This window comes from Echiichthys vipera, assembly GCF_963691815.1.
Source record: "Echiichthys vipera genome assembly, chromosome: 23".
Lineage (NCBI taxonomy): Eukaryota > Metazoa > Chordata > Actinopteri > Perciformes > Trachinidae > Echiichthys > Echiichthys vipera.
The window spans coordinates 12,343,582-12,368,458 of NC_139848.1; the positions used below are offsets into that span (position 1 = coordinate 12,343,582).

Sequence of the window (24,877 nt, forward strand, 5' to 3'; positions counted from 1 at the left end):
CAGAGCTCTTTGTACTAAATCTACATAAAGTATTATGACGACTTGGTTAGGTTTAGACAACAAAACGACTTGGTTAGGTTTAGGCAACAAAACTACTTGGTTAGGTTTAGGCAACAAAACTACTTGGTTAGGTTTAGGCAACAAAAGTACTTGGTTAGGTTTAGACAACAAAAGTACTTGGTTAGGTTTAGGCAACAAAAGTACTTGGTTAGGTTTAGACAACAAAACTACTTGGTTAGGTTTAGGCAACAAAAGTACTTGGTTAGGTTTAGACAACAAAACTACTTGGTTAGGTTTAGGGCAACAAAACTACTTGGTTAGGTTAAGACAACAAAAGTACTTGGTTCAGTTTAGGCAACAAAAGTACTTGATTAGGTTTAGACAACAAAACTACTTGGTTAGGTTTAGACAACAAAACTATTTGGTTAGGTTTAGACATCAAAAGTACTTAGTTAGGTTTAGGCATCAAAAGTACTTTGTTAGGTTTAGGCAACAAAACTATTTGGTTAGGTTTAGACATCAAAAGTACTTAGTTAGGTTTAGGCAACAAAACTATTTGGTTAGGTTTAGGCATCAAAAATACTTGGCTAAGTTTAGGCAACAAAAGTACTTGATTAGGTTTAGGCAACAAAACTATTTGGTTAGGTTTAGACAACAAAACGATTTGGTTAGGTTTAGGCAACAAAAGTACTTGGTTAGGTTTATACAACAAAACTATTTGGTTAGGTTTAGGCATCAAAAGTACTTGGTTAGGTTTATACAACAAAACTATTTGGTTAGGTTTAGGCATCAAAAGTACTTGGTTAGGTTTATACAACAAAACGACTTGGTTAGGTTTAGGCAACAAAAATACTTGGTTAGGTTTAGGCAACAACAGTAATTTGTGAGGTTTTGGCAACAAAACTACTTGGTTAGGTTAAGGCAACAAAACTACTTGGTTAGGTTAAGGCAACAAAGCTACTTGGTTAGGTTTAGGCATCAACGACTTGGTTAGGTTAAGGCAACAAAGCTACTTGGTTAGGTTTAGGCAACAAAACTACTTTGTTAGGATTAGACAACAAAACTACTTTGTGAGGTTAAGACAACAAAACTACTTTGTGAGGTTTAGGCAAAAAACAATGTGCGAACAGTGGCCTACTGACACCTGGTGCAAATATCATCTGGCTTAATTTAGGTCACATGTTTTTTTTACACAACATAATAACTGTAATTAAAAAGTGTCAGGCCCCTATCAAGGTAAATTAGATGATTATTGTGCAATGCATTGTAATGAAGCAATTTATGCGGCTGTCTTACATTATCAAGAAAAGCATGGTAACTAATTTAATCATAATGTATTATTCACTAGATTATATACATTATATATATGAATAAAACATGATTCATATTACTTGTTGTTTTCGTAAGCTAAGCCCTAATATAGAAAAACATTGGAGAACCCCACTTTATGTCAAAGTTCAATCCCAGCTCAAGCTAATCCATTTGTGCAGATTCAGAAATAAATTAGCTTTATCCTGTTTTATTATTGTCAGACTTACTATGTATATTTTTAATAAGTCTGAGGGGAAAGTTGCCCACATGAATGACTTCAATTGTTGTCACTTGCTTGGAGACTTGACTAATCACATCACTGCGCGCTAATCATATTGAAGCAATGTACAGACATAACATGAATCACCTGAGAGCACACTGACAACGCAGCATTTGAAAAGAGCCACTCACTCAATACATTTTACCGACAGGAATCCAGGACAGAGGTTAAGTGAGGTCACCGAGAACGTAACAGGGAAACTAACTGTCTGCCAAAATGTATTTGCGGATTGAGGGTGTATTTTGCTCCGCCAGAGAGTCCACTGAAGATGCATTCATCCAGAGCAAATGCTGTTAGCATCGTGTAAATTATGTATGTCAGAAGTAGAGGAAAGTCTGACTTTGCACATGAAGCAAATTTCAAAATAAAAGGCACATTCTAGCAGATAGGAACAATAAGGTATGTGAGGAAAACGTGAAAACGAAGCACTAAGTCTTTAAAGTTCATGAGTCAAGACTCATAAGTGGAGCACATAAATAGCGCGCCTCCTCCAGGCCTCAACTACTGCTGATGTCATCCAAAGTCCTTTCTCTTTTCTTCTGTCAGCGTGATGTGCTGAGTTTTAGTGTTCCATGTCCTTAAGTCTTTGTGTGTGTATTTGTGTATGTAATGCTTTTCACGGCCATAGAATACAGCAGTTCTGATTGGCCGGGGTTTTGTGCATTCTCCTCACATAACTAGCTCCGGTTATGCAGTTCTGACGCTGCAGCACGACCACTGTTCTAGTAGATGAATACTAATGGTTGCAGTTCCTGGCCTTCTCCTATTAAGGAGCTGTAAAGAGGTTCAAAGGGGTTGTAAAGCCAAAGTTATTGCCATGGTACCCACACAAAATTCATATTCAAATATCATGCAATCCTTTTTTTAATTTTGATCTCCGTGAAGTGGCTGTGATAAATGCTTGATTAATCATTTCTAAAGGATAAGTCTGGCAATATTCTTTTTTTTATGACTTTAATGAAAACACCAGAAAACAACTGCGTGTTTGTATTTAAATACTTTCTGACTTCTGACTTCCTTTCCTCTCAGCCCCAGGCTCATCGGTTGTTCTTAAAACAAGTGGTCACTGTCACAAACAATGGTCCATTTGTTGGGGATCCACGTCACCCATGGAAATCTTAAGTTAACTGGGAGGCTCCAGGGTAAAATTAATTTGCAATAGTATATGTTATTATTATATTGATTAGTTTATATTTTTTTATATAATAAGGCTTTGGGCACCACAGACAATGAGACAACACTCGATGCATTTTTTTTTCATGGGAATTGTCAACAGTAAGGAAATACAGAATATCACAATCTTTCAAATCCGCTGCCACTGTGTATTTCTTATCATCTAGAAAAATTCAAACTGTTACATGTAAACCAATCAAGGAATTGAACTTTAAATCCAATGGAATCCCATCGGAAACATATGTCAAACAGATGTTTTTCTCTTATCCCAAATGTGAGAGTGTATGAGAATGAGGAAGCAGGGGAGTGTTGAGGCTGAAGGGGGCTGTATGTATGAGCGAGCTGACTTCAGAGGATCTCCTTCTCCTGCGTAGTGCTGACGCAGTCTCAGCGTTACCACAGCACCAGACAGAGAGATAGTCATACGGTAGCTATCATCCGAGGATGAGGGTCCTTGAGATGAAAGCACCATTACACCGGCAGTGAACAAACGTTGCCTGGCAACAAAAATACAGTGGATACTGACTGGCAAAAAAAAGTTCCACCTAATAAACAAGGAGACTAACAGACTAACAAGTTACATACAGTACATCATCAGTGATCCATATTCTGTTAAGAAAGGGCTTTAAATTATCTATTATTGAATCTATATGTAATACTTTTAGCTTTATTTGGATCCCATCCCTCTGTCTTTTATATTTTCTATGCATTTTGGGAATAGACAATCCCCAAAATCTGTATAAGTTAACCCTGGAACAGATCATTTTACATCAGTTTATGTTCCAGATTTGAGAGAGATCTTGGTTTATCAGTAAACCTTTTTGAAACAGGCTCTGTGTCAATTTGGGATGCTGTTGGCACAGAAATTGGCATCTCTGTCTCTCTTACGGTGGAATAACTTGCTGATGCAGAGACATGTGCAGAGAATACAGCCCTTCCACATCAAAACCTAATTGTGTTATGTTTTAGACAAGTGGACAGACAAGTGTTCTGCACTGAGTGAGCTCTGCTGTCAGCAGTTCTGCTATGTTAGACACATTTACTGCTGGTGCCTGACTGGAAATATATTATAACATCCACTCAAACTCAGCATGACATCAAAAGAGAAAAAAATGAACCTACAAACAACAAAGCGGAGCCAAAGATACAAAGAATACCAACAATTGTTTCTTGTCATGCAGCTGCAATGTCACATATTGTGTTATGTAATTGTGTTACCTTCTAGCTCTTCCTTCTCAAAGTTGGTGTTAAGCATGGAGCGTGTGCCCCCACGGTCCACCACTGCCTCCTCATCCGTTCTCTGAAAGAGACACACAGACACACACATATTTTTTTATATTATTCTCATACAAGCTCACACATATGGCATGAAGTGTACTGAGGTTAAAATGACACCACTTAATTTGTGTTAAAAATAAATCTCTGCAACTCTTTGTGACAAATGTCCGTCTAAGGAGCCTTTCTGTCCTCACTGAAGCAAAATCCATACTTTATCTAAATGCTACAAGCTGTTACGTAAGAACCCCCCCCCCCCCCCCTTCTCTTGCCTAGTGGGAAGATGTGTCCTGAAAATGAAAACTCACACAGAGAAACTCAAGCATCACAACGCTAACTCTCGCCAGTCGCCATGGCAACAAAAGGCAGCCAATCGAAATTTGAAAAAGAAAGCAACGCTCATCTGCTGAGTGCTGTTTTTGAGTCACGGTTTTAACAAGAATGCATCACTGTGCGTAAGCCTTAAATCATGATAATGCTTCGTCACCCACAGCTCTGGCACCACACAATTCTCAGCAAATGCTATATATGCGTACAGTAGAAGGAACAATGACTGGTGTTGATGCATGCGAAGTCGTACTTTGGTTACTCCATGCTATTAATAGCTCTGACCTAGAAAAATGAAAAAGGGACGGGTCTTTAAATGCTTTCTTTGCTTTTTAATATTTCATGAAAACACTGGCTTGTTGTGTTTTCAATTGTGTTTCAGCAGGATGGAAACTTCTGATCACATCTGATCCTGGGACTGACAATGTGAAATGATAATGTTAACAGATGCAGTACTGCGACAGAGCAGAATTGTCAGCTCTGTTACTGTTAAGTTTCCCACTGCGTGCCTGCGTGTCTGTACTCTTTTGATCGTTTTGAACAGATGCCCTCGAGCCCCATCAGCTCGTGCGGACCAATAACTTTCCAATCAAAAGTGATCAACTCAAAATATGTGACTGAAAAACCAACCCTTATTAACACTGAGGTTTCAGTGATAACACAAGGCTGCAAGTATCCAGCCATGATCATTTAAGCCAACGGACAGTGATATTGACAGCCTCGGTATAGAGAGCTAGCTTCCTGTGGTTTTTCCAATCAGCTGCACGCCAATACCTCTGGGTCATGAACACCAGGACAAAAAGTTGCCATGGTGACACATCCTACATCACCTTCTCCCTAAAGTCTCTGTGTGTATGTGTGTATTCGTTGCGTTGATCATTTAGATGATGTGTTCTCTGCCCTCTAGATGTCCTCCATGAATTTGCTGCTGGTCCTGTCTGCGTCCTGCATTAGGTCATTAGTGTTGTAAGAATAGTTCTATTTCACATCATCTGAGTTGCCTTGTTGTTCTCAGCACACTCTCCCCTGATGTTACCTTGTTGGTATTTCGTTGCCTCTTACCTTCTGTATCTCGGTAACCCGCCACTCACTGTGTTAGTTGTTTATCCAACCTACTGCCAACCAAAAGCCTACTACTACCTATGTGTAAAAGAATAAATAAATAACATCATTCTACACAGTGAAGCTCAAATAGAGCAGATTTGACTTTGAGAAAAAGCTCCACACTCCATATCTGTCTTAGGCTTAAGATAGATTACTGTAAGAGAGAGGGTGCACTCACACTGTCCATCTGTACCGTGCCTAAGGACCTTTCATGGCTAAAGTCTAGTTGGTTTGACCAGTGTGAGTGCAACCGTACCGCTTCTAGGCGCAGTACGCTTGCCGTCCACGGCCCGTTTGGGAGAGGTGGGCTTTTGTAAAGCATGTTTGCACATGTACGAGCACGAGTGTGCGCACGTGTACAAGCATGATGTAATTTTATGTGCGCCTGTTCGACATAGAAAAAAGAAGGAGGGGACCATGCGCGGACATTTAACAACAACAACAATGGCGGTGAAAGGTTCACGTTGGTGTGATGCGGAGGTGGAGTGTTTACTGCAGATTTGGTCGATGAAAATATTCAAAACAGTCAACATCACGCACAAAAACTCTGAGGTCTATGGAAAGATTTGGAAACAAAGAGACGCATTGCGATGACGTCATCAATGTGTGTGACGTGTTACGGCGTGATGACGTATGGACAGCAAGAAGCGTTCGTGCGAGGCCCAGGCAGTGTGAGTACAAACGGGCCTGGGCCACGGGGGGAGAGGGAGGGGGGACAAGTACCCTAAAGCACGGGGCACAGTACGGATGGACAGTGTGAGTCCGACCAGAGTCGGGTATTTACTTTGAATGTAACACTGTTTGAAGGAGACCAAAGTGCTGGGCAGTATGTTTAATGTAGCATTATTTTTATTTTACCCAGCGTGCCTGTGTAGTCTGACAAGGATGTCCTTCCCTTGAGATATTATAGTATATGTATGATATTAAGTAGTACAGTAGGCCACAGATTCATGTATTTTTATGGCTCAAGAACAACAACAAGCTATTTGAACATGCAAAGGTAATGCTTATGTTGTTAATACAATAATTTACTGCTGGAGAATCTGCATGGGTTCTCTGGTGAACATTAGGTGCTGTTTTTCTGATGACAGGATAACAAAACATTTAACTTACAAGTCTCTTTGGTCATCAGACACAAGCTTACACACACCAGCTCATGGCCACAATCAGTGACATCATGAACAAAATAAAGGCATCCCTTAATTTATCAAATTTCATCCATTTTGAACATGGAACTAGACTTACTAGCCTTAGCATGTTCCTAGCTTGCCTGCATGTTAGCTATTAACTCATCGGTTAATAGCTACAAGCTATTTATGGTGGCCCTGAAGGGCAAAACATAAAACACAACAACATTTAAGAAAACACAACTCAAGAAAGAAACAACATTTCAGAGGACACAACAAATGAGAAAACAAAACATTTCAGAAAACACAACATTAGAGAAAATACATCAAAAGAGAAAACGTAGCAAAAAAAGAGGAAACACAACAACAAAAGACAAAACACAACGTTTCAGAAATTGCCATTGTGTTTTATGATATGCTGTTGTGTTTTCTCTTTTGTTGTTATGCTTTGCACTTCAGGGCAGGGTAGGTATTAACTACCGTAGTTCAGCTACAAGCCCGACTTCTAAGACCACAAATTTGGTAAAAGAGGCTCTGCCCATTTCTGGTGTGACAGATCCCTATAAAGTGTTAATGTTGTGTCTTGTTCAAGTCAATGTATAATTTCAGCTTTTTTTTAGAATGCTGAATTGTTTGAAATCAACTCAGGTTTGCCTTTTACTTGATGGTGATGTCACTCTTTGTATTTGGTCCTTGTATTTAACTTGCCTTTAGAAGTGATCAAATGAAATCCTTGCTATCAATCTGTATCTGTAACTTATTTACTACAACAAATACCTCTAAAAATATAATTAAGGGAAATGTAAGGGTGCTTCTTTTAAAAAAACTGAGAACTACACATACTGCGAATAACTACAGAAAATACACAGGAGGCGTGTGGTATACTGTATTGTGAAAAGCTAAATGTGGGCCATCAATCTCTGATCCTGACAGATTAAGTAAACTCACTGTCTGGTGGTAAAACACTCTAATACACAGAGGCACCCACGCCCCCACACATGGACAACCATGTGCGAAACAAGCCCAAAGCATCAAAGGAGTGTGCGGACAGATGCTGCGAGCTGACATGGTGGGCTTACTGTACTCTATAAAGGGACATTAACAGAGCAAATACTCGTAGACATGCAAGCACACACACAGGCTCAGATGAGGATTCATTATCAAGTCCCTGTAGATGGACTTCCCTAGATTCCCCCTGACAGATGGTTAATGGTAATCTGAAGTACTTCTTAATTTTGACATTGCCCATGCCTCTGCATGCAAATTCACTCCGATCCAATCCTCAATAGACTGACCAGCGCACACTATCTAATGTGAGCAGAGTCACAGACATAATCAGCACTCAAGACAGAGAGGTTCCCATGCCAATGCCAGGGTTCCCAGGGGAACTACCTCAGTCTCAGTAACACACTGTGTCTCCCTGTCGCTGATCCATGAGAACTACACTATCTAAATAAGGTTTCAATATCACTTCTACTTCACATTTGGCAGATGTATTGCTGGGGACCAATTGAAGTGAAGCGTCAAGTTTGGTGCATTTTGGCCAGACGCTGGCGCTATAACGACAAACTATATACGTTGTCATTTTTCAAGCATAACACAGAAACAATTTCTTTGTCCTGGATTCTGTCAGTCTAGATGAATCTATCCATATACGTCACACCCATTTGCGTCAACATAGATTTTCTGCCATTTTGAATTGTGTCTAAATCAGTTTTTTTGCTACTTCTCCTACAGATTTGGAGCAATCATCACCAATTTGTGATGTTCCGTACAGTTTTGCTATTGTTGGCCCTCAAGGTTTATATTATATTACAAAACATCATATCTCCTGAACGCTTTTTAGCTATTGCAACCACATTTAGGTAGGGGAACATTGACACTGTTCGTCCGATAGACGCTGCAAACATTACTTTTGGGGGCCAAGTAATCGGCCCATTGCGAAAGGGTGCAAATTCTGAAAGGTCACATAGTACAAAAAGGCGATTTTGCTAGCAGTAATACCAAGAGCCAAGCAATTGGCCTGTACTGAATGGCCACGGACGCGCCGCTAATTATTCATACACTTTAACCACCAATAAAATAAAAACTAGCCTGGTACAGAAAAATTCACCCCCCTCAGTGTTGTCATGAAGATATGACCTAAATACAAAGACTAGAATGTTTTTTGTACCAGGCCTTAAATAGGTTTAATTATGCTGTGAAAACGGCCTGTTTAACATGGAGGTCATTGAGAAATTGCGCTATTATGAAACTGGCCCCTACTGGACACTCAGAGAACTGCAGTTTTTGGCACTTACGTATTGGATCAACCAGGAAGTTGCTGTGGTGGGGGCTTGGTTCAAAATGATAAAAGCCTCATTAATTGTATTATTTATCAGATTTTCAACCCAATGCAGCACAGATCAAACAAAAGGGGTGTTACGGCATCAAACTCACCACATGACTGGAGGCAGAAGCATAAGCAGGTAGCACTCCACAAGTGGATGTCAGAATAGCGACCAACGAGTGACCTGTCACTGTTATTCAAGGAGCAAGCTAAAAATTCTAGGACTTTTTTTTTGCCTTGGTGTCCAGAGAGGTATTGATTTTCAACACTATTATTATTTCAAAGATTAAAAATGTTAGTACTGTAGCATCGCATTGGATAAATGTGTAACCTCTTGTCTCTCTTATACAGTACATGTCTAACGGCAGCCATCTCCCAACAAGTCCCCTATATCTATCCTGCATCTCCCCTGCATTGGTTCTGCGGTGATCACTGCACCATTGTATATGACAGGCAGACACATCAATCTGAATTATCCTCTCTGAGGAAAAGGAGCAGCGCAGCAGTGTTTCACTATAAATAGTGAGAAACGTAAGATGTCAAGCTTGTGTTAACTGGGGATTAAATGATTTACTGCTAATTAAGAAACTTGGCTATGCTACCTGGAAAACTGAGACCAGTATGTTGTTGCAGGTTATCAGGTTTCTGATTATTCTCTGCCATGCTCGCAGGTGCTAGCTGATCAGACGAACAACATAAATTAATAGTTTGACTTCAGTAATGCAGATAATATTCTGTTCTGCCTCTAAACCGGGATATTAATGTGCATGTAAACATACGTAACATCTTGTAGACACTGAAACTCTTTAAACTAAAGTTGTTTAAACCAGGCTTTTTCAAGGATAAAGTTTGCTTACCATAACCTCCACCTATTTTTAAATGAAAAGTTTCTTCCAAGAAGACTAAAAGTATGCATTTCAAGAGCAGAGTTTAGTTGTTCTGATCCATATGAAGACAGTAAAGAATTATATCAATTCTATATAAAATATATGAAATTAGATTTTTTTTATACCCTTTAAAACACATGTACATGCTATATTCTGCTTATCACTGATATAGTAACTATTGAGCATTATTCCCTTACCAATTTGACCCTTCCACTGGATCTGTATTGTACTAACATAGTAAGGTGTGTGCATTAACAATCTTGACCCTTTTTCTGGGAAACAAAGGGGCAACATTTAATAAAAAAAAAAAAAAAAGAAATAAAATCCACCTCCTTTTCCAGTTTATCATGAAATAGTGGCTGATCCGATGCTATGCCCCTCTCTGCTCTGTCCCAAACAAAGCTTTACCCTGCTATGACGGATGAGCCAGAATCTCCCGCCTGCAGGTCCCTGCTACTATTTATAGACGCTGGTTTCTTTCCCTCATGATGCTGACCCCAGACCAGCACCGAGAGTCGCATCCCTGCTCGCCAATCTGGGTTGAGATTAATCTGCCAGCCTTTATGGCAGGATAAAACCTTGTCTCTGACCATGGGATCAGTGATGGAGGGCCCTGCTTGGTGGAGAGAATTAAATCACCCGTTTCCCGGTTGGTGATGAAGGCTTCAGGGGGAACGGGAGCAGAAAGCACGTGACCAGGACTCCAGAGGAGTCATGATGGAAGAGGTGGAGGAGGGGTAGACATGTGACCTGCATGATGAATCGACACATTCAAACATAACTGTGTATTAAAATGTATATTTTGTCTAGATTAACTCATGATGAAGATTTTCTTTTCATCATAAGCCGCTTTCCTTAACTGGCTACTGATTTGTTTCTCTACGTACATGGTACATACATTAATTACATGTGCAGCATGCACACAGCAGGCTGCACATGTACTGTAATGTACACACACACATAATGCATAGGCCAACACAGTTTCTTTGCAGGCGGTGATGTGTATGGGGCAGAGCAGTGTGGATGAATGAGCTGGGGAAGAGAAGCAAAAGGCTTCAGGCCTTGTCACGAACCGAGGACCAGAGGATGTTCTGATGTCACACTGTGTTAAGGAGTCATGTGTGCGCGCTCGCTGCAAGCATTTGTGCAGCGACGGCAAGTGGAGCGGCACGACCTTGAAAGGCTTGACATTGGATTTCATCTGGTTTTAATTCAATGCACAGTCCGTCAATGAATGCAGTATACTTTCAAAGTCGATATGCTGCACTGACAGATACTTCCAGTAGGTAATTAGTTTGAGGGTTTTATATTTATTTATGTAAGGATTACTTAGTAAGACACACAGGGGAGAAACTGATAATATGGATTTTATTTATATTAAAGCTGCAGATGGCAAGTCTGGCAGATCAAGTGGACTCAAATTTGAATTGAAATTTTGAATGTTTACAACTCTCGCGCCCTTCCCCCACTACCAACAAGCTCCTCAGCTGCCTCCCATTGAGTGCTCGTCAGTGCGTGTGCACCGGATTCCTGTGACTGCGCCGTCTCTTCTCGCATCAATTAACAGCATGGAGTACACCCTCCACGGAGGTAGGCCGGCTAACTTATTCATAATAAGCAACTGCTAACGCTATTTAGTGTATGCCTAGCTTGAGGCGTGTGCCCGTGATATTGTAACATGCACGAGGGGTGTACAGATGACTGTGTCTGACAGTCAGCTCTCTCACAGCCCGGTGCTGAGTTGACAGGATGTTACAGGTGCAAAACAAACAACAGGCTTGGGGTGCACGTAGAGGAGCGTTTTATTTTCTAAAAACCAAATGATCTATGTTGTTCTATCGGAGCATAGGGTCGGTTTCAGTGAATATGATCAAACAAATGTTGCCGACTGCAGCTTTAATTTAATACAATAACCGTATCAGAAAATATCACAGTTTCACAGTATACAAAGTTAATAAATAGTCTAAGATGAGTAAAGTTCAAGTCAATGTGGAGTCCTCCCATAAATTCAATAAAAGGAGACCAAGTCTTTTTTAAATTTTCCAGCTTCTCTTCCAGGGCAAATAATAATAATAATAAATCAGTTCTCTCAGTTTTCTCAGTACTCAAAGATGCTTTACAGAAAATACACATCTGATTTCTCTCCAGATGGAGAAGGTTTGTGATCCAGTGTTTTATTGAAGGAGTTTCCGGTTTCTTCCAGTACTGCAGCAAGACCTTCTTCACTGTTATGAGGCCATATGCAATAAAATGTTTAAGGCTTCCTCAGTGTGTGCAGTCCCTCTGTCGTTCCCAAAATAATCAGCTTGGGATCCCGGTGCAGTGTTCTACCAGTCACAATGGAGAAGATGTTGAAAACATCCACCCAATATTTCATCAATTTCAAACAGCTGAACAAACTGTGTAATAGAGTTACATTTATCACATTGAGGGGATGTTTCTGGGAAAACACTATGGAGTTTGCTTTTTGAATAGTACAACCTATGCAGTAGCTTAAATTGTATAGGGCATTGATTGAGCTGTCGCCCCAGATGTCTCCAGAAATCTCCTCACCTAGCTCATTTTCCAGTGGTGTCTCGATAGCATCCGTGGAAGGAGATATGAGTATTTGTAGTTTGTCGTATGTTTTTGGTGCCTGGGAAACAATATTTGTGTGTATGAGTTAAAAGTTTCCCTTTTGAAAATAAAATGTTACGAAATTTCGGGATGCACCGGTATCGCCTTGTTGGCGGCCATTGGCCCATCCGCAAATAGTGTGCTAGCATAGAAAAAGCCCCTGGCGGAAACAATGCTAGCATGATGTATGACATAGGGGACACAGATTTATGATGACTGTCAATTTATCACGTGAAATATACAGTAGTGTGTATATTATGAGTATCACAGTTAGTATACTGTGAAACCGATATCGCTGTTACTCTAGCAACTGTTGAAATAAGAAAGTACAAAACCTCCCTCTGACAAATGGAAAGTCACTTTTGCTGCTACGGCCTTACTTAGCTTACGGTGGCTAATGTTAGCAAACTTAAGATAGGTGCTGTATAACTGGTATTACACCACATTTGATGACTACATTGCTTTTGCTCCTGTTACACTGCATTTTACCATGTCACAAATAAACATGATAATGTGTTTTAAGCAACTGATTCAAGAGTAAAAAATTCAATGTGCCCTTTTCCTGTTATTGTCACTCATAGTCACAAAGGCCACTATAAAACCTGAATAATCAGCTCATTCAAACACACCAAATAGCACCATGTTGCTACGGGGTATAGACAACAATCTTGAAGTAAAATTTAAGATATTTTAAAACCTTTTTAACATGGTTATATCAATGACACACTTAACACGGATTGTAAGATAGCACAACTAAACAGTCTTTATGTGTGATAACTCCTTTGACGACTGTAAAATTCAGATAGACGAGGTGGAAACAAAGCACAAGAGTGTTTAAGGGCATTTCTACATCCATTCAAAGCTACCTGTGGGAGTGGAATTGAGGCCTGTGCATGTGTGCCCAGCTCCACGGTGATGGAGATATGTGGAACAGAATCAGGCGTATGGACGTCATCATGTGTACACACAGTTTTATGCGTCGCTTAGCTGCTTTGTGGCTAGCACTAGGCATGTTGGAGCGGACAGCATTGATACCAACGGTTGTCCTTCAGACGTCAGATCTATCAGGACTCCATAAATAAACTCATGCTACACTTAACTTACTTTTAATTTAGTCTAACTACTACTTTCAGACACAAGCAAATTAGTCTCCATGTTCCATTGATGTGTGCAGCATATATCCTGAAACAAGCAGTTTGAATAAATGGATTTTACTATTTCAAAAAACAAAACAAGCTCCAAATACCAAAATCCCTCACAGGATTACCTCCAGTCTCCCCCTCTGATGAACAGGTGTTTCTAGGAGTACTGGATCTAGGGTTACAAGTTTCCAGACAGGTGAGGCCATGCACAGGTTTCCCACAGTTTGACACATGAATTGACACAACCAAGCTTGACATATGTGGGGGTAGGCAAAAAGTACATATTTACTTAGGAACAACATTCTAGTAGACTTTTTAACCAATCTGCACTTTGAAAGACAGGGGCTATTCTAATAAATTCTATACAAGGGAGGCATTTCTACACCAACTCGTCCACCACCTCTCAAGACCTGATTCCGCTCTTTGGGCCGGCTACACATGTGGTCTGTGTCCCAACCACTCCTCTTAATGAGTTCCATGCCTGACATTGTTAAACCACGCCTAAGGGGGATCGAGTAATTGACCCAAAAGGGCCAACAAAGCCAGCATGTCCTCTGGATCACCGGGCTGCCACCGCCCTGGTTTTTGTACACTGGTGTCGACTGGTGAGCGGAAAAAAGGTCGAAAATATTGTGGGAAAGCAAGAATGGAAAAAAAGAATCCAAACATGACACTCATGACTGTCCTTCTACATACACCTGCACATACACTGCACAGATACTCCTAACAACTTATAATTACTGAATATTCATAGTATCATCTTTGACCTAGGACGATGACAAAAAAAATCTGCTGCATTTTAAGCCAAGACACAACATCTTGTGGTGTATTTTCAACTGATTCAGTCCAAAAATAAGCCCAGGCAACAGTGAAAGTGACCTGAAATGTGCGCTTGAACTAGAGGATGCTCTACTCATTCCACCACAGCTTACAGTTGCATCTCTTATTCTCCTTTACAATGTGCTCCAGTCTCTCCTGACCTTTACCTTCCCTGTCGCAAAGTGACAGCGCAATCAGCGTTCGTTTGCATGTTCCCCCGCCGAAGCTGTAAACCAGTCAGCGGGTGTAATTCGGCTTGTCATAGCAGTGTCGAGCCTGGGGCTACTGTAGTGAAAATCAATGAAAGTCCGATTTTGTTGATTGACGTTGTTAGTATAAATACTGGAATTGTTGAAAGACGATCAATGACATTTTCATTTAAAAGCGCACTTCACCAATGATGACATAACACTGATGATGTCAATAATTTTTTACCATAAAGCCTGCATTACAAACTGGTGGTGTGGCATATGAAAGAAGTAGGAACGAGGGCCCATAGATAATTTTACATGAGACACAGTTGGAGCACTTTTTCAGCTTGGATGAAGCTTGGCATGAAGTTGAATTATAACAGATGAACAGCTGTAATAAAAAAACATCAGGTCCTTTGATAAGAGTCTGTGCACATAAAAACGTTAAGTGAGACTGCGAAGGTGCATTTCAAAAAGAAATCAAAGGGTTTAAAGTTATGTCAGCAGGACAGACAAAGACAAAGACAAAGGTATTACTGCTCCACATTTAGCTCCACAGTGGTTCTAAAATATCGGCCAATTGATGTGAGGATAAAAACTGCTTTCATACAAATGCTCTGACTTTGCGTGTTGAAGACACAGTAGTGCAATAAGGTAAAAACACTCTTCAGAAACAAAATATTGAATGGTTATGAGCTGGACCAGTGGTTTGGTGACTCTTCAACAGATTTTGGGTCCATTTGTTCCCATTATTTTGTTCTTGGTTAGTCCAAAAGGATTGATTTGATTTGTTTAAGCTGACAAATTTAAAGTAGCATAGACACTGATGGCTGTGCATTAAATATTTTCCATGAAGATGTATGAAAAATAAGTAGGGGTAGGACCAGAACATTTTTTTTTAACTTCTTCTTACCCCTTTTGAACATTCATTCATCTTCAACCGCTTGTCCCTGTCGAACGATATTATTTTCATACAATATTATTTGAGTTATTTCTTCTTGTGTACACATTTTATTTTGTGTTTGTATGTCACATGTTCAGTAAATTGGCTAAAAAGTAAAGTAAAGTAAGTAAAGTAATGTTTTTATTTGTAATAAAGGATTTCTACCGGTGCATTGGCTATGAAAACAGAAGACGTAATGAAAAAAAAAATAACGTTAGTAAATGCAACACTTTCTGACTATATTAACTATCCAGTGATCCACTTTCATACGCAGCGAGTTATAAAACAACAGAGAAGATGTCTTCAAGTGTCAACACCGGATTTGTCTCAGAGCTTACGTTCCATTTTCTTGGCCGGTATAAATCACAGATCTATTGATTCTCACAGGCTCCTTTCCAGGAATCTGTGTGCATTATCACGTTGCTCTCAGGGAAGCAGATATGTGACCTCATTTCTATGCTCTTCAGGGATCTCTCCTGAGGCTTTCGCAACAGCAGGGATGATGAATGTGTACATTGCTATACATTGAGATCTAGGCCAGAAGGTGGACTCTAAAAATCATATGAGATGTAGTAGGTCGCACACGTTCTCTGCAGTAAGCCCAGAAAATAGCAAAGCAGGTGGCGTTTTCATGCGAAATGCGAAAGACTGGGTCTTAATGTAAATCTGTCTATTTACTTTCAATCAGCTTTAGTGGACTTTCTACATGTGCTAAGAGCCAGAGTGATTCTATAGCTTGTAGCTAGCTAAAAGGGGAGATGGATTATCAGCAACTGTACAAGCCCTGAGATTGGCTGACAGCTCCTGTTGTCATGGTTTTCATCCCTACAGATGGCCATGGTTACCGTGGCAATGGCAGCAGTATCAGCATCTGCAGCATCACAGGGAAATATATGCTAAGTACAATGAACGTCTCTGCATCATCATTTTGTCGGACATATGGAGATAAGAAGTGATAACGCTGCCCTCCAAAAACAGGAAAGGGGAGGTTGAGATTTTTAAAAGGCTGCTTGAATTTGAACTAGCAGGTACAAAAACTTTCTCCATGTCCTAAGAGCTCCAAAATACATATATGTGACAATGTGCTCAAACACAAACAAATCCAATGTTCCTGGCTTTATTTTGCCTGTTTCTCCTCGGAGATCACCAGGGTCAGAACAGCGGGTATAAGCTCCTCTCTCCCCCCCGAATGATAGTCCCATCTGTCCGCGGGACCTTTCGCATACACATCAGCACAACTAGCCCCCTAGCAGAGGAGGAAAGCCTCTCACAGCCTATCAAATATACATGCATTAACATTATGCAGTTAGTAAAACAGTTAGATAATATTGGTCACCTACTGTGTCAACAATTTAATATCTGTATCACAACAACAGTACATCCAAATCAGTCTTAAATCTAGCAGTTAACAAATGTATGTTTTTCCATGTTGCCAAAACTGATAAAACTCAGGGGGGGCTAATTATTTTCAATTTGATTTACAACAAAGTCAACAAAATGCTCACCCACGACAGCTTGAATCCTTTGAATGCAAGATCAGAGTAACTCACCTGGTAAATAAATCCTTTACTGTGGTCCACTGAAAGCATGGTGAGCCCCCGATGAGGTTGGGGCGGGATGCCCGCTAACTCCCCTTGTGCTTGCGGCAATGGTAAAACGAGAGGCTAAGGCTCAGGGCCTGAGCCCCACTCGGGACTCAGAGTGTGTCTTTGTGATGAGTGTATGAAAGTCAGAGAGAACGGCAGACAAAGATACAGTCGGCTTCTCTGTTGGGCTTCTCCGTCAAAGCCAATCCTCTCCTCAGCCGCTCTCCTCAGTCGCTCTTCCCATGCTGGAATATTGCATCGACAACACTCCGAAAGACCCGCCGACACAACATAAAAACAAAAGCAGAGAGCTCAGCACAGCTCTGCCTCTGCCTCCAACAGCTTTCATCCAGGGTAGCATCAAATGTTTCTGACAAGCGTCCATCCGCCAATCCCCCCAGAGAGATTAGCGCTCTGACATCACCGATGATGTGCCGTGCACAGTTATGCTTTGCTGAGCCTCCAAGCTCTGTAGCTCTGTTACCTAAGAGAAGCCTTAGGTCGCAGGGTGTCAAACAACACCATCCCGTACGAGGGGCTGCAATACACCCCCAATACACCTGCTGTACGTGCCGTGGTCACAACACACCACAAGCAGAAGAAGCATTAAGCCGGCTTGGCGTTGCAGTCTTACTGTACACAGTACGCATCTTTAAATGTATGCGTCTAATAGTGTGTGTGTGTGTGTGTGTGTCTGAACAACCTACCTGAGGTAAAGAGGCTGCTCCCTGGATGTAGTGCATTGTCAGCGAAACCGTGATCGAGGCATGGTGTGCCAGAAACAGATCCGGAGGAACAAGCAACTATTTCTGCCGCGCTGGCTTAGATGACTGTTAAATGACTATAATGCTGCCTTTGTGGTTTATGTCATCTGATCATTTCTTAGAGTTCTAATAGCAAACATGACACGTGTGAGGAAAGAAAAATCACACTACAATTAATCATCGATTTTTCTATTTGCATCTCTCTCCTCATCTTACCATCTGTATCTCACCTTCTCTCTCCGGCTCTGTACCATCTCCCTCTACCTACCTCCGTGCCCTCTTCACCCTCCTCCCCACTGGTACCGCTATAATTAACCATGGAAAGGAGCACAGCCGGTCTAGGCTCCTAGCTGCGGTGGGGAGGCTTCCTGTCTGCCTGCCAGTTTTGCACAGTTGGATCACCAAGTCAAATGGAGATTTCATACTGATCCAAGAACACCACGCTCAAAAGAACAACCCGGGCAACTCCAGGAGACTTTCTCCGTCTGTTCTCACTGATCTCCTCCAACCCGGCCAATCAACCAGCCCCTAACTGGACAGCCTGGAGGATAGCCGGCTGTTACATCAGGGTTGTAATTAGGACCACAACCATCGAGTCCAAGTCAAATCCAGGACCAGAACTAGTCAAGTTCAACTGGTTGACAGGGCCATTAAATAATTAAGAAATCTATCTTGCCATAGAAATATACAGTCAGGTATTATTGTACAGAGAGAATTCATACAAGATTACAGTCAACAGTTTAATCACTGGGCTTCAATTCCACTCTTCAGGATTCCACACTCAATCAAAGGCCTTCCCCTTTTTCATACTGACAAAAAATATGTAATAGGACCCAGTCCAACTCACAGGTACGAGAGATACATTTCAAAATAGAAGAACAAGTGAAGCTGTGAAGACAGAGTTAACAAGGTTGGATTTTGTTTTTGAAAACCACAAATTCACTTTCCCGTCCAAATTAAGAAAACATCTTTACCAATTTGACATCTTCGCCAACACGCTGCGAATACACAGAACCAAATACAGAAATCCGCTGAAAGTAGCACCTCACAGCTAAGTAAAACTTTATGTAAAGGGGTGGGCACCATGAGAAGATATGTAACCTGTCATGAACATGAAGAAGTCTTTTTGAAGTCTTTATGAATGTTTATGCCTGTTGTCGTTAAGTGTTATTTAGTCAATGATGTGACTTTCGATGCAAAATTGACATTGTTTGAGTTGCCTTTGTGATGACTTGACATAAACCAATAGTGTTGTAATGACAACAGTGTCTTACTTATCAAACTTAAAGAATCTATTTATCTTTATGTGTTAAAATGGTATTAAACTGTCATACGTGGTTGGTTTGGACACTGGCTTTCATGATATAATTGTGTCATATAGGAAATACAGTACCAAGGTGATCAATGTAGTGATGGATTTGTAGCTAAAATAGCAGCTAACTTTAGCTGCCATGGTTAGCATGCAGCTACTGTAGCGGGACAAGAGCCAAACCAAGGCCATGGAAAAGAGTCTGAACTTTGGGATATGACACGTGCACAGTGCAACTGGAGCTGCGCTGTTGGAGGGTTACGTAATAAAGTGATGGTTTCCTTTCAGGTGCTTTTTGGATGGCGGATGTACTGTATACATATATTTATTTTTCAAATATAATATATTCCGACCCAAGGCCGAGTGAAATGAATCAATCACCCCATGTTCTGTGAGAGTTCGCCGGCGATTGAGCCGCTCAGCAATTAGAGACCAGATTTTACTGCGCATGTGTCACACCATAAACCTTAGCTGTTTCTTTTTTTGTGACTCAACTCGACAAGGTGGCCGAATGGTATAATTTCAACTTCTGTGTCGGTTATGTGATGCCATGGGGCCCAAAAATACTTTTCCCCCAATGACTAACATGGCAAAAGAGCCATCTGTAAATCCGTGGATACCTTTTGTGAATGTCAAAACCCCGCAAAGTGATTCGTGTTAATATCAGATCTTGATTCATTCATTCCGATAACATTTAGCAAGTCTATAAAAGCCGCATGATAAATGGTTAATCATTTAATCCCCGTTCAAGTAAGTTGGAGCGCTAAACTGGAAATAGCCAGCCCAGCCGGTGGAACTCTCTGGTGCGTCTGCTCTAGGAAGTAGACCGATCATCTGGGTATTTTTAGTTGCGGAAGCTGAAGTAGCATCATGCACCACTGAGCAGCTTTCATAGGAATGAAAGGGGCTCCACCTCCAACGCTGTATCCAGTTTTCTGTATACATCATCAATCGATTTGCCAGGGAGTATGGGGATTGATTGATTTGCCATTTTTTATCCTGGAGGGGGGGGGGGCACATGTTATTCCTGCTTTTGGTAAGTGAGCTCTTATGGCCATCGTGCTGCTAAGATAACCAGCTGATGGCTGTATAGCTTCATATTTAGTGGTATCAAGAAAGTGAATAAGTGTCAAAATGTTGAACTACTTTTCAGCTGAATACATTCATTCATTCATCTTCAACCGATAGTCCCTGTCAGGATCGCGGGGGGGCTGGAGCCGATCCCGGCTGACATCGGACGTGAGGCAAGGTACAGATGAATAAAACATTTTAAAAGTCTAATCTTAAACTCTTCTATAAATGCGTAGGCTCCCCAGGTGCTCAGTGACCTTGTAGTTTCACTCAGAGCTTTGGGCTTTGTAACAAATGGAGCATCCAGTGGGAATTGTAAAGTACGTAAATCAACGTAAATCCTCACTTGGACAAACAGATTTTTTCTATTCAGGGTTTAACACCTGGAGCTCCTCACCTACAGAACTAGACCTGGACCTGTGGTTGTTTTCCATAAACCTTCAGCAAACATTGCCACAACTCTCAGATACATTATGAGGTTGTTAAGAGGTGAATAAGAAGATACAATTTGATTAGGACTGAGCTTGCGTTTAGATTTAATCAAACACTAAGATTTGAGATAACCTTTTTATGATCCAATTCCAATAATCTAATCTAAGTAACCTCGTCTCCTAAGGAGCACTTGGGTTAACACTGCAGTCATAAAACAACAAAGGTAACAAATAACATTGCATCCTCATAGTATTTAGAAAATTAGAAGTCCCAAGGGGTGGAAAATGAAGTCCCACTAAGTGGAGGATTCACAGTTTAGCCACTGGCAGACACTTTGTGCCCAGTCTTGTCCTCAGTCTGGCTCACAGCCCACAGTTGCATAAGCAACACTTTGTCAGGACAGATGACATGCATGCATCAAAACTCTTCAATTGTCTGTATACAAACATATCCTGTGAGCTCTTTAAAGTAATTGCACCGAATTCCCATTATCTGTTATTATTTATATACCCAGTGTGTTCTCAGCCTCGTGTGGCTGCCAGATGCATAGTGACATGTGTGACAATTGTGATCTAAAAATACAAAACATCTGCTACACAAGCTGGCTAACGAAAGATGAATGAAACCAAATACAGCTGTGTATTATTACCGGTGATTACAGATTATAGAAAACATGGATTTATGGTCAAATGTTCACACATCAGAGCCATCAGGAAACTAGAAGAACCTGCCTGAAATCTGCCTAATATGTAACTTTTTTAAACTTTTAGTTACTTCTTCATTGGTGGAAGAAGTATAAAGATCCTTAAAGTAAAAGTAAAATCGTAACAATTTCAAATTCCTCCATTACAAGTAAAAGTCCTGCATTCAAGTTCCCACCCAAGTCAAAGGTATTTTCTACTAATTGCACTTCAAATATTAAATATATCTACATATAAATCTACAGTAAAATATTCCATTTGTGTCTGATGATGTTATTAGATATGATATTCTTACATTGGTAATACAGATGCATCAATTTGTACGCAGACTTTTACTGTTTTAACTACTTAATAGATAGTTATGCATTGGTTTTTGCATGGGTGTCAAACTGATCCAGTAAAGGGCCGTGTGGCTGCAGGTTTTCATTCCAACCAATCAAAAACACACCTGGTCCAACAAATCCACTGTGTGAAGACAGTTCAGGTGATTGAGTAAGTCGAGTCAGGTGTGTTCTTGATTGGTTGGAATGAAAACCTGCAGCCACACGGCCCTTTACTGGATCAGTTTGACACCCATGGTTTAGAGGTAGGAACTTGAACAGCTGCTTTATCTGAGATGCCTATAGGGTTGCAAAAGGGGCGCACAATTTCTGGATGTATTTCCAGAAACTTTCCATGGAAGGATAAGCTGGGGAATTTTGGAAATATTCTATATATATATTTCCACAGGCTCAAATATGTGGCTTCAATAATCTTGTGCTCTGGGTTCAGTTAAGATATTCTCATGTGTACTCGCGTGAAATCTGGTTGTTTTAGCCAAGATTACGCTTAAATATAACAATGTTTAAAATCCCTGTTAAGGGCCAACTTTCAATATTGTAAATTCCAGGTTTATTTCTATAAATTCCTGTTAATTCACATTAATTCCCATGGGAAGTTTCCAACTTTGAAAACGAACGGAATTTTGCAACCCTAGATGCTTAGAGGAGAAATCTATCTTTGGTGGACTTACTTATATCTCCTAGACATCTGAAATATGACAAGCTAGACTTGACAAGTTTTTTTGTTCAGGGGTCACAAGCCAAAAAGGTTTGGAACCACTGACTTAAACACAACACTGCCATATTATCACCTTATAAAGTTCACATGGCCGAGTTGTTACACCTTCAGCGGACAACATAAGCATTCATTTGGAGGTGTGTTACTGAGCAAATCAACATGACATTTATTTCATGCCAGATGAAGAAAATGAGAGATGTACTCACCACATCTTTATTTTCTTGGGAACTTTGTTCCTGCAAGCCAAAGAACATCAAGAAATAAGTTAACAGGACAAGAGCGAGGCATGTGGACACATTACTGCCATGCCAGACGCTCAGGTCGTGAACTCAAGTGTCCCAACTCAAAGCAAGTGAGAGATATGGGTCTAACTACCTAATTTTGTAAGTTACTACTTACACCTCACATACCCGTACACATCCTGGTGAAACCATGACAACGCATTTGCATGCTGCGTAGGCGGAGGGACAGGGGAAGAGGAGTTACAATGACAGAGAAGCAACCACACTGCATCGAGACTGCAGGGGGAAAGAGAACAGCCGTCCCACGCCACATCAGGCCCGTCAGGCTTCACTGTACACTGTGAGCTCAGGAAAACTAAGTCCTCATGTAACACGTCCGCAAATAGAACAAACAAGGAGAGGATTGATTTGCCTCCAGAGCAATCGCTGCTTTTATCGAGCACAAAGCAATATGTTTCATCTCTCTGGCATTGACAGTGCATCCGTAGCAGCAGACCCCCCGCCCCCCCCCCTCCCCCTTCTCAGCACAGTCTCACCTGAATGCTAATGAGAGAGAGAGAGAGGCTGACCCGCAGAAGCAGGCTCTGCCTTCGAGTGGCTCGATGCGTTATGTTTGAGGTGAGCTGGATTTGAAATTCTGCCAGTGGGCTCAGGGGTCTCTGACCTGAGGGGGACACACGTTCAACCCCATGGTTCCCTGCTCTACTCCACTGAGATGTTGGTAGTCGCTCTCTATCTCTCAGGTGATTTCAAGAGGTTATCATTATGCTCTCAAAATGCATGAACAGGGTTATGAAGAAGTCTAGTGAAGCTCCTCGTGGAAAGACGGTGAGCTGATTATCCAACTGATGAGGCATATACCTCCCTCTGTCTCCTCACTGTTGGGATCAAACACTTTATGCTCTCATCTCAGTGCAACATCTTAGACCCGCAGTACTGTATACATGAAGCAACAGCTTGATGGCTTATGTTACATAAATATAAAAAAAGGGGCTAGACTGGTAAACCATATGATTTGGCTTAAAGGCAACATGTTAACTGAGCCTTTGTGCATGCAGGGTACACATGAATAACTGTAGCTGCTGTGTAACATCGTAGCAACCTGTACAGCGCATCACAAATGCCATTTGTGTGAAGGCGTAGGCGTTTTGTAGTGGAAGATCATTTGCCCAAATGAATTGTGCACAAGGCGAAAACATCAATTTTGTATATTTGTGGTGCGCAACAGCAATGTTTGACAAGATATCCAGGCAAAAACAGTAAAGCACATCAAATATGGGTCAGTTTGAAATACAAAGGTATTGAATGTGAATCATAGCCTACATTGATGGGACATTTCATCCCAACTGTACCTGCTTTATTCTAAAGAGAAATAATATAAAAGCATTATAAACAGTTCATTCAGCTTTGTCTAAGATCCAAAGCAACAGTAGGTGAAAATGAAACATATACACAATAGCGTGTGTGTATTTACCGTTGGTAAGAGCGGCTCCATTTGAGCTCCTTGATCCGTGATGTCCATCTTTCCTTCTCCTCAGCGTCACAATAGGCAGTTTGAGGATGCGCTACTCCGCTTCTGCCAAACGCTGCTTGAAGACGGCGGATTTTTTTATGTGTGCGTGTGTGTGTGTGTTTTCCTTCTCCCCCCCTCCTGACATTCACCGGCCGGGTTTTCTCAAATGGAGGTAGCACAGCATTCCCGTCCTGCCCTACATAATTTACGCATGAAGGTGGGGGGTGGGGGGGGCTGTGCTTCCTATTACACGCGTTCAACCACCGGCGACGGTGAAGCGCACAAGTGAGACGCGGAGCTGCTGTGCGCATACTTTTAGGTGTCGGCTCTCAGAGGCTACAATTTAAACAATATTTGATCTCTTTGCATCGTGGAATGCGGTTTAAATGCAGCACCATTAACAATCGTGTTGCAGTGCCTTTTTAGTGTAGGCACTGTGGCTTGTTTGAGTGACCCATGTGGGTTTCCTGCGCCATAAAGGCCCTTTGTTAGAAGCGCAAACAGCCGCAGACATCATTATGATCATAATCTGCACTCGTTTCGGTCGTAAGTGAACAGTGTGGCCTGTGATAATGTATCAACTGCGACATAAAAACAACAACAAAGCTTCGGGAATTGATTGCCCATTCACGTAAGGCTGTCTGTTTGCAGCACGCGATGGTGCACCGGCATCATC

The 24,877-nt window shown here is 41.2% G+C and overlaps 1 protein-coding gene across 1 annotated transcript in view; it reads right to left on the minus strand.

The window, feature by feature from the left end:
• The window catches only part of LOC310964815 (sodium-driven chloride bicarbonate exchanger-like), a gene marked incomplete at its 3' end in the record, with an annotated part of 51,903 nt that extends 27,635 nt beyond the window's left edge, over positions 1–24,268 (minus strand). Inside the window, exons 1-3 of the mRNA XM_083938086.1 lie at positions 24,163–24,268; positions 22,653–22,682; positions 3,983–4,064 (exon numbers count right to left, since the gene is read on the minus strand). Coding sequence (XP_083794212.1) covers positions 3,983–4,064; positions 22,653–22,682; positions 24,163–24,210 — 160 coding nt within the window. The 5' untranslated portion in view covers positions 24,211–24,268. The remainder of the gene's footprint in view (positions 1–3,982; positions 4,065–22,652; positions 22,683–24,162) is intronic.
• Between the last annotated feature and the right edge of the window lie 609 nt (positions 24,269–24,877).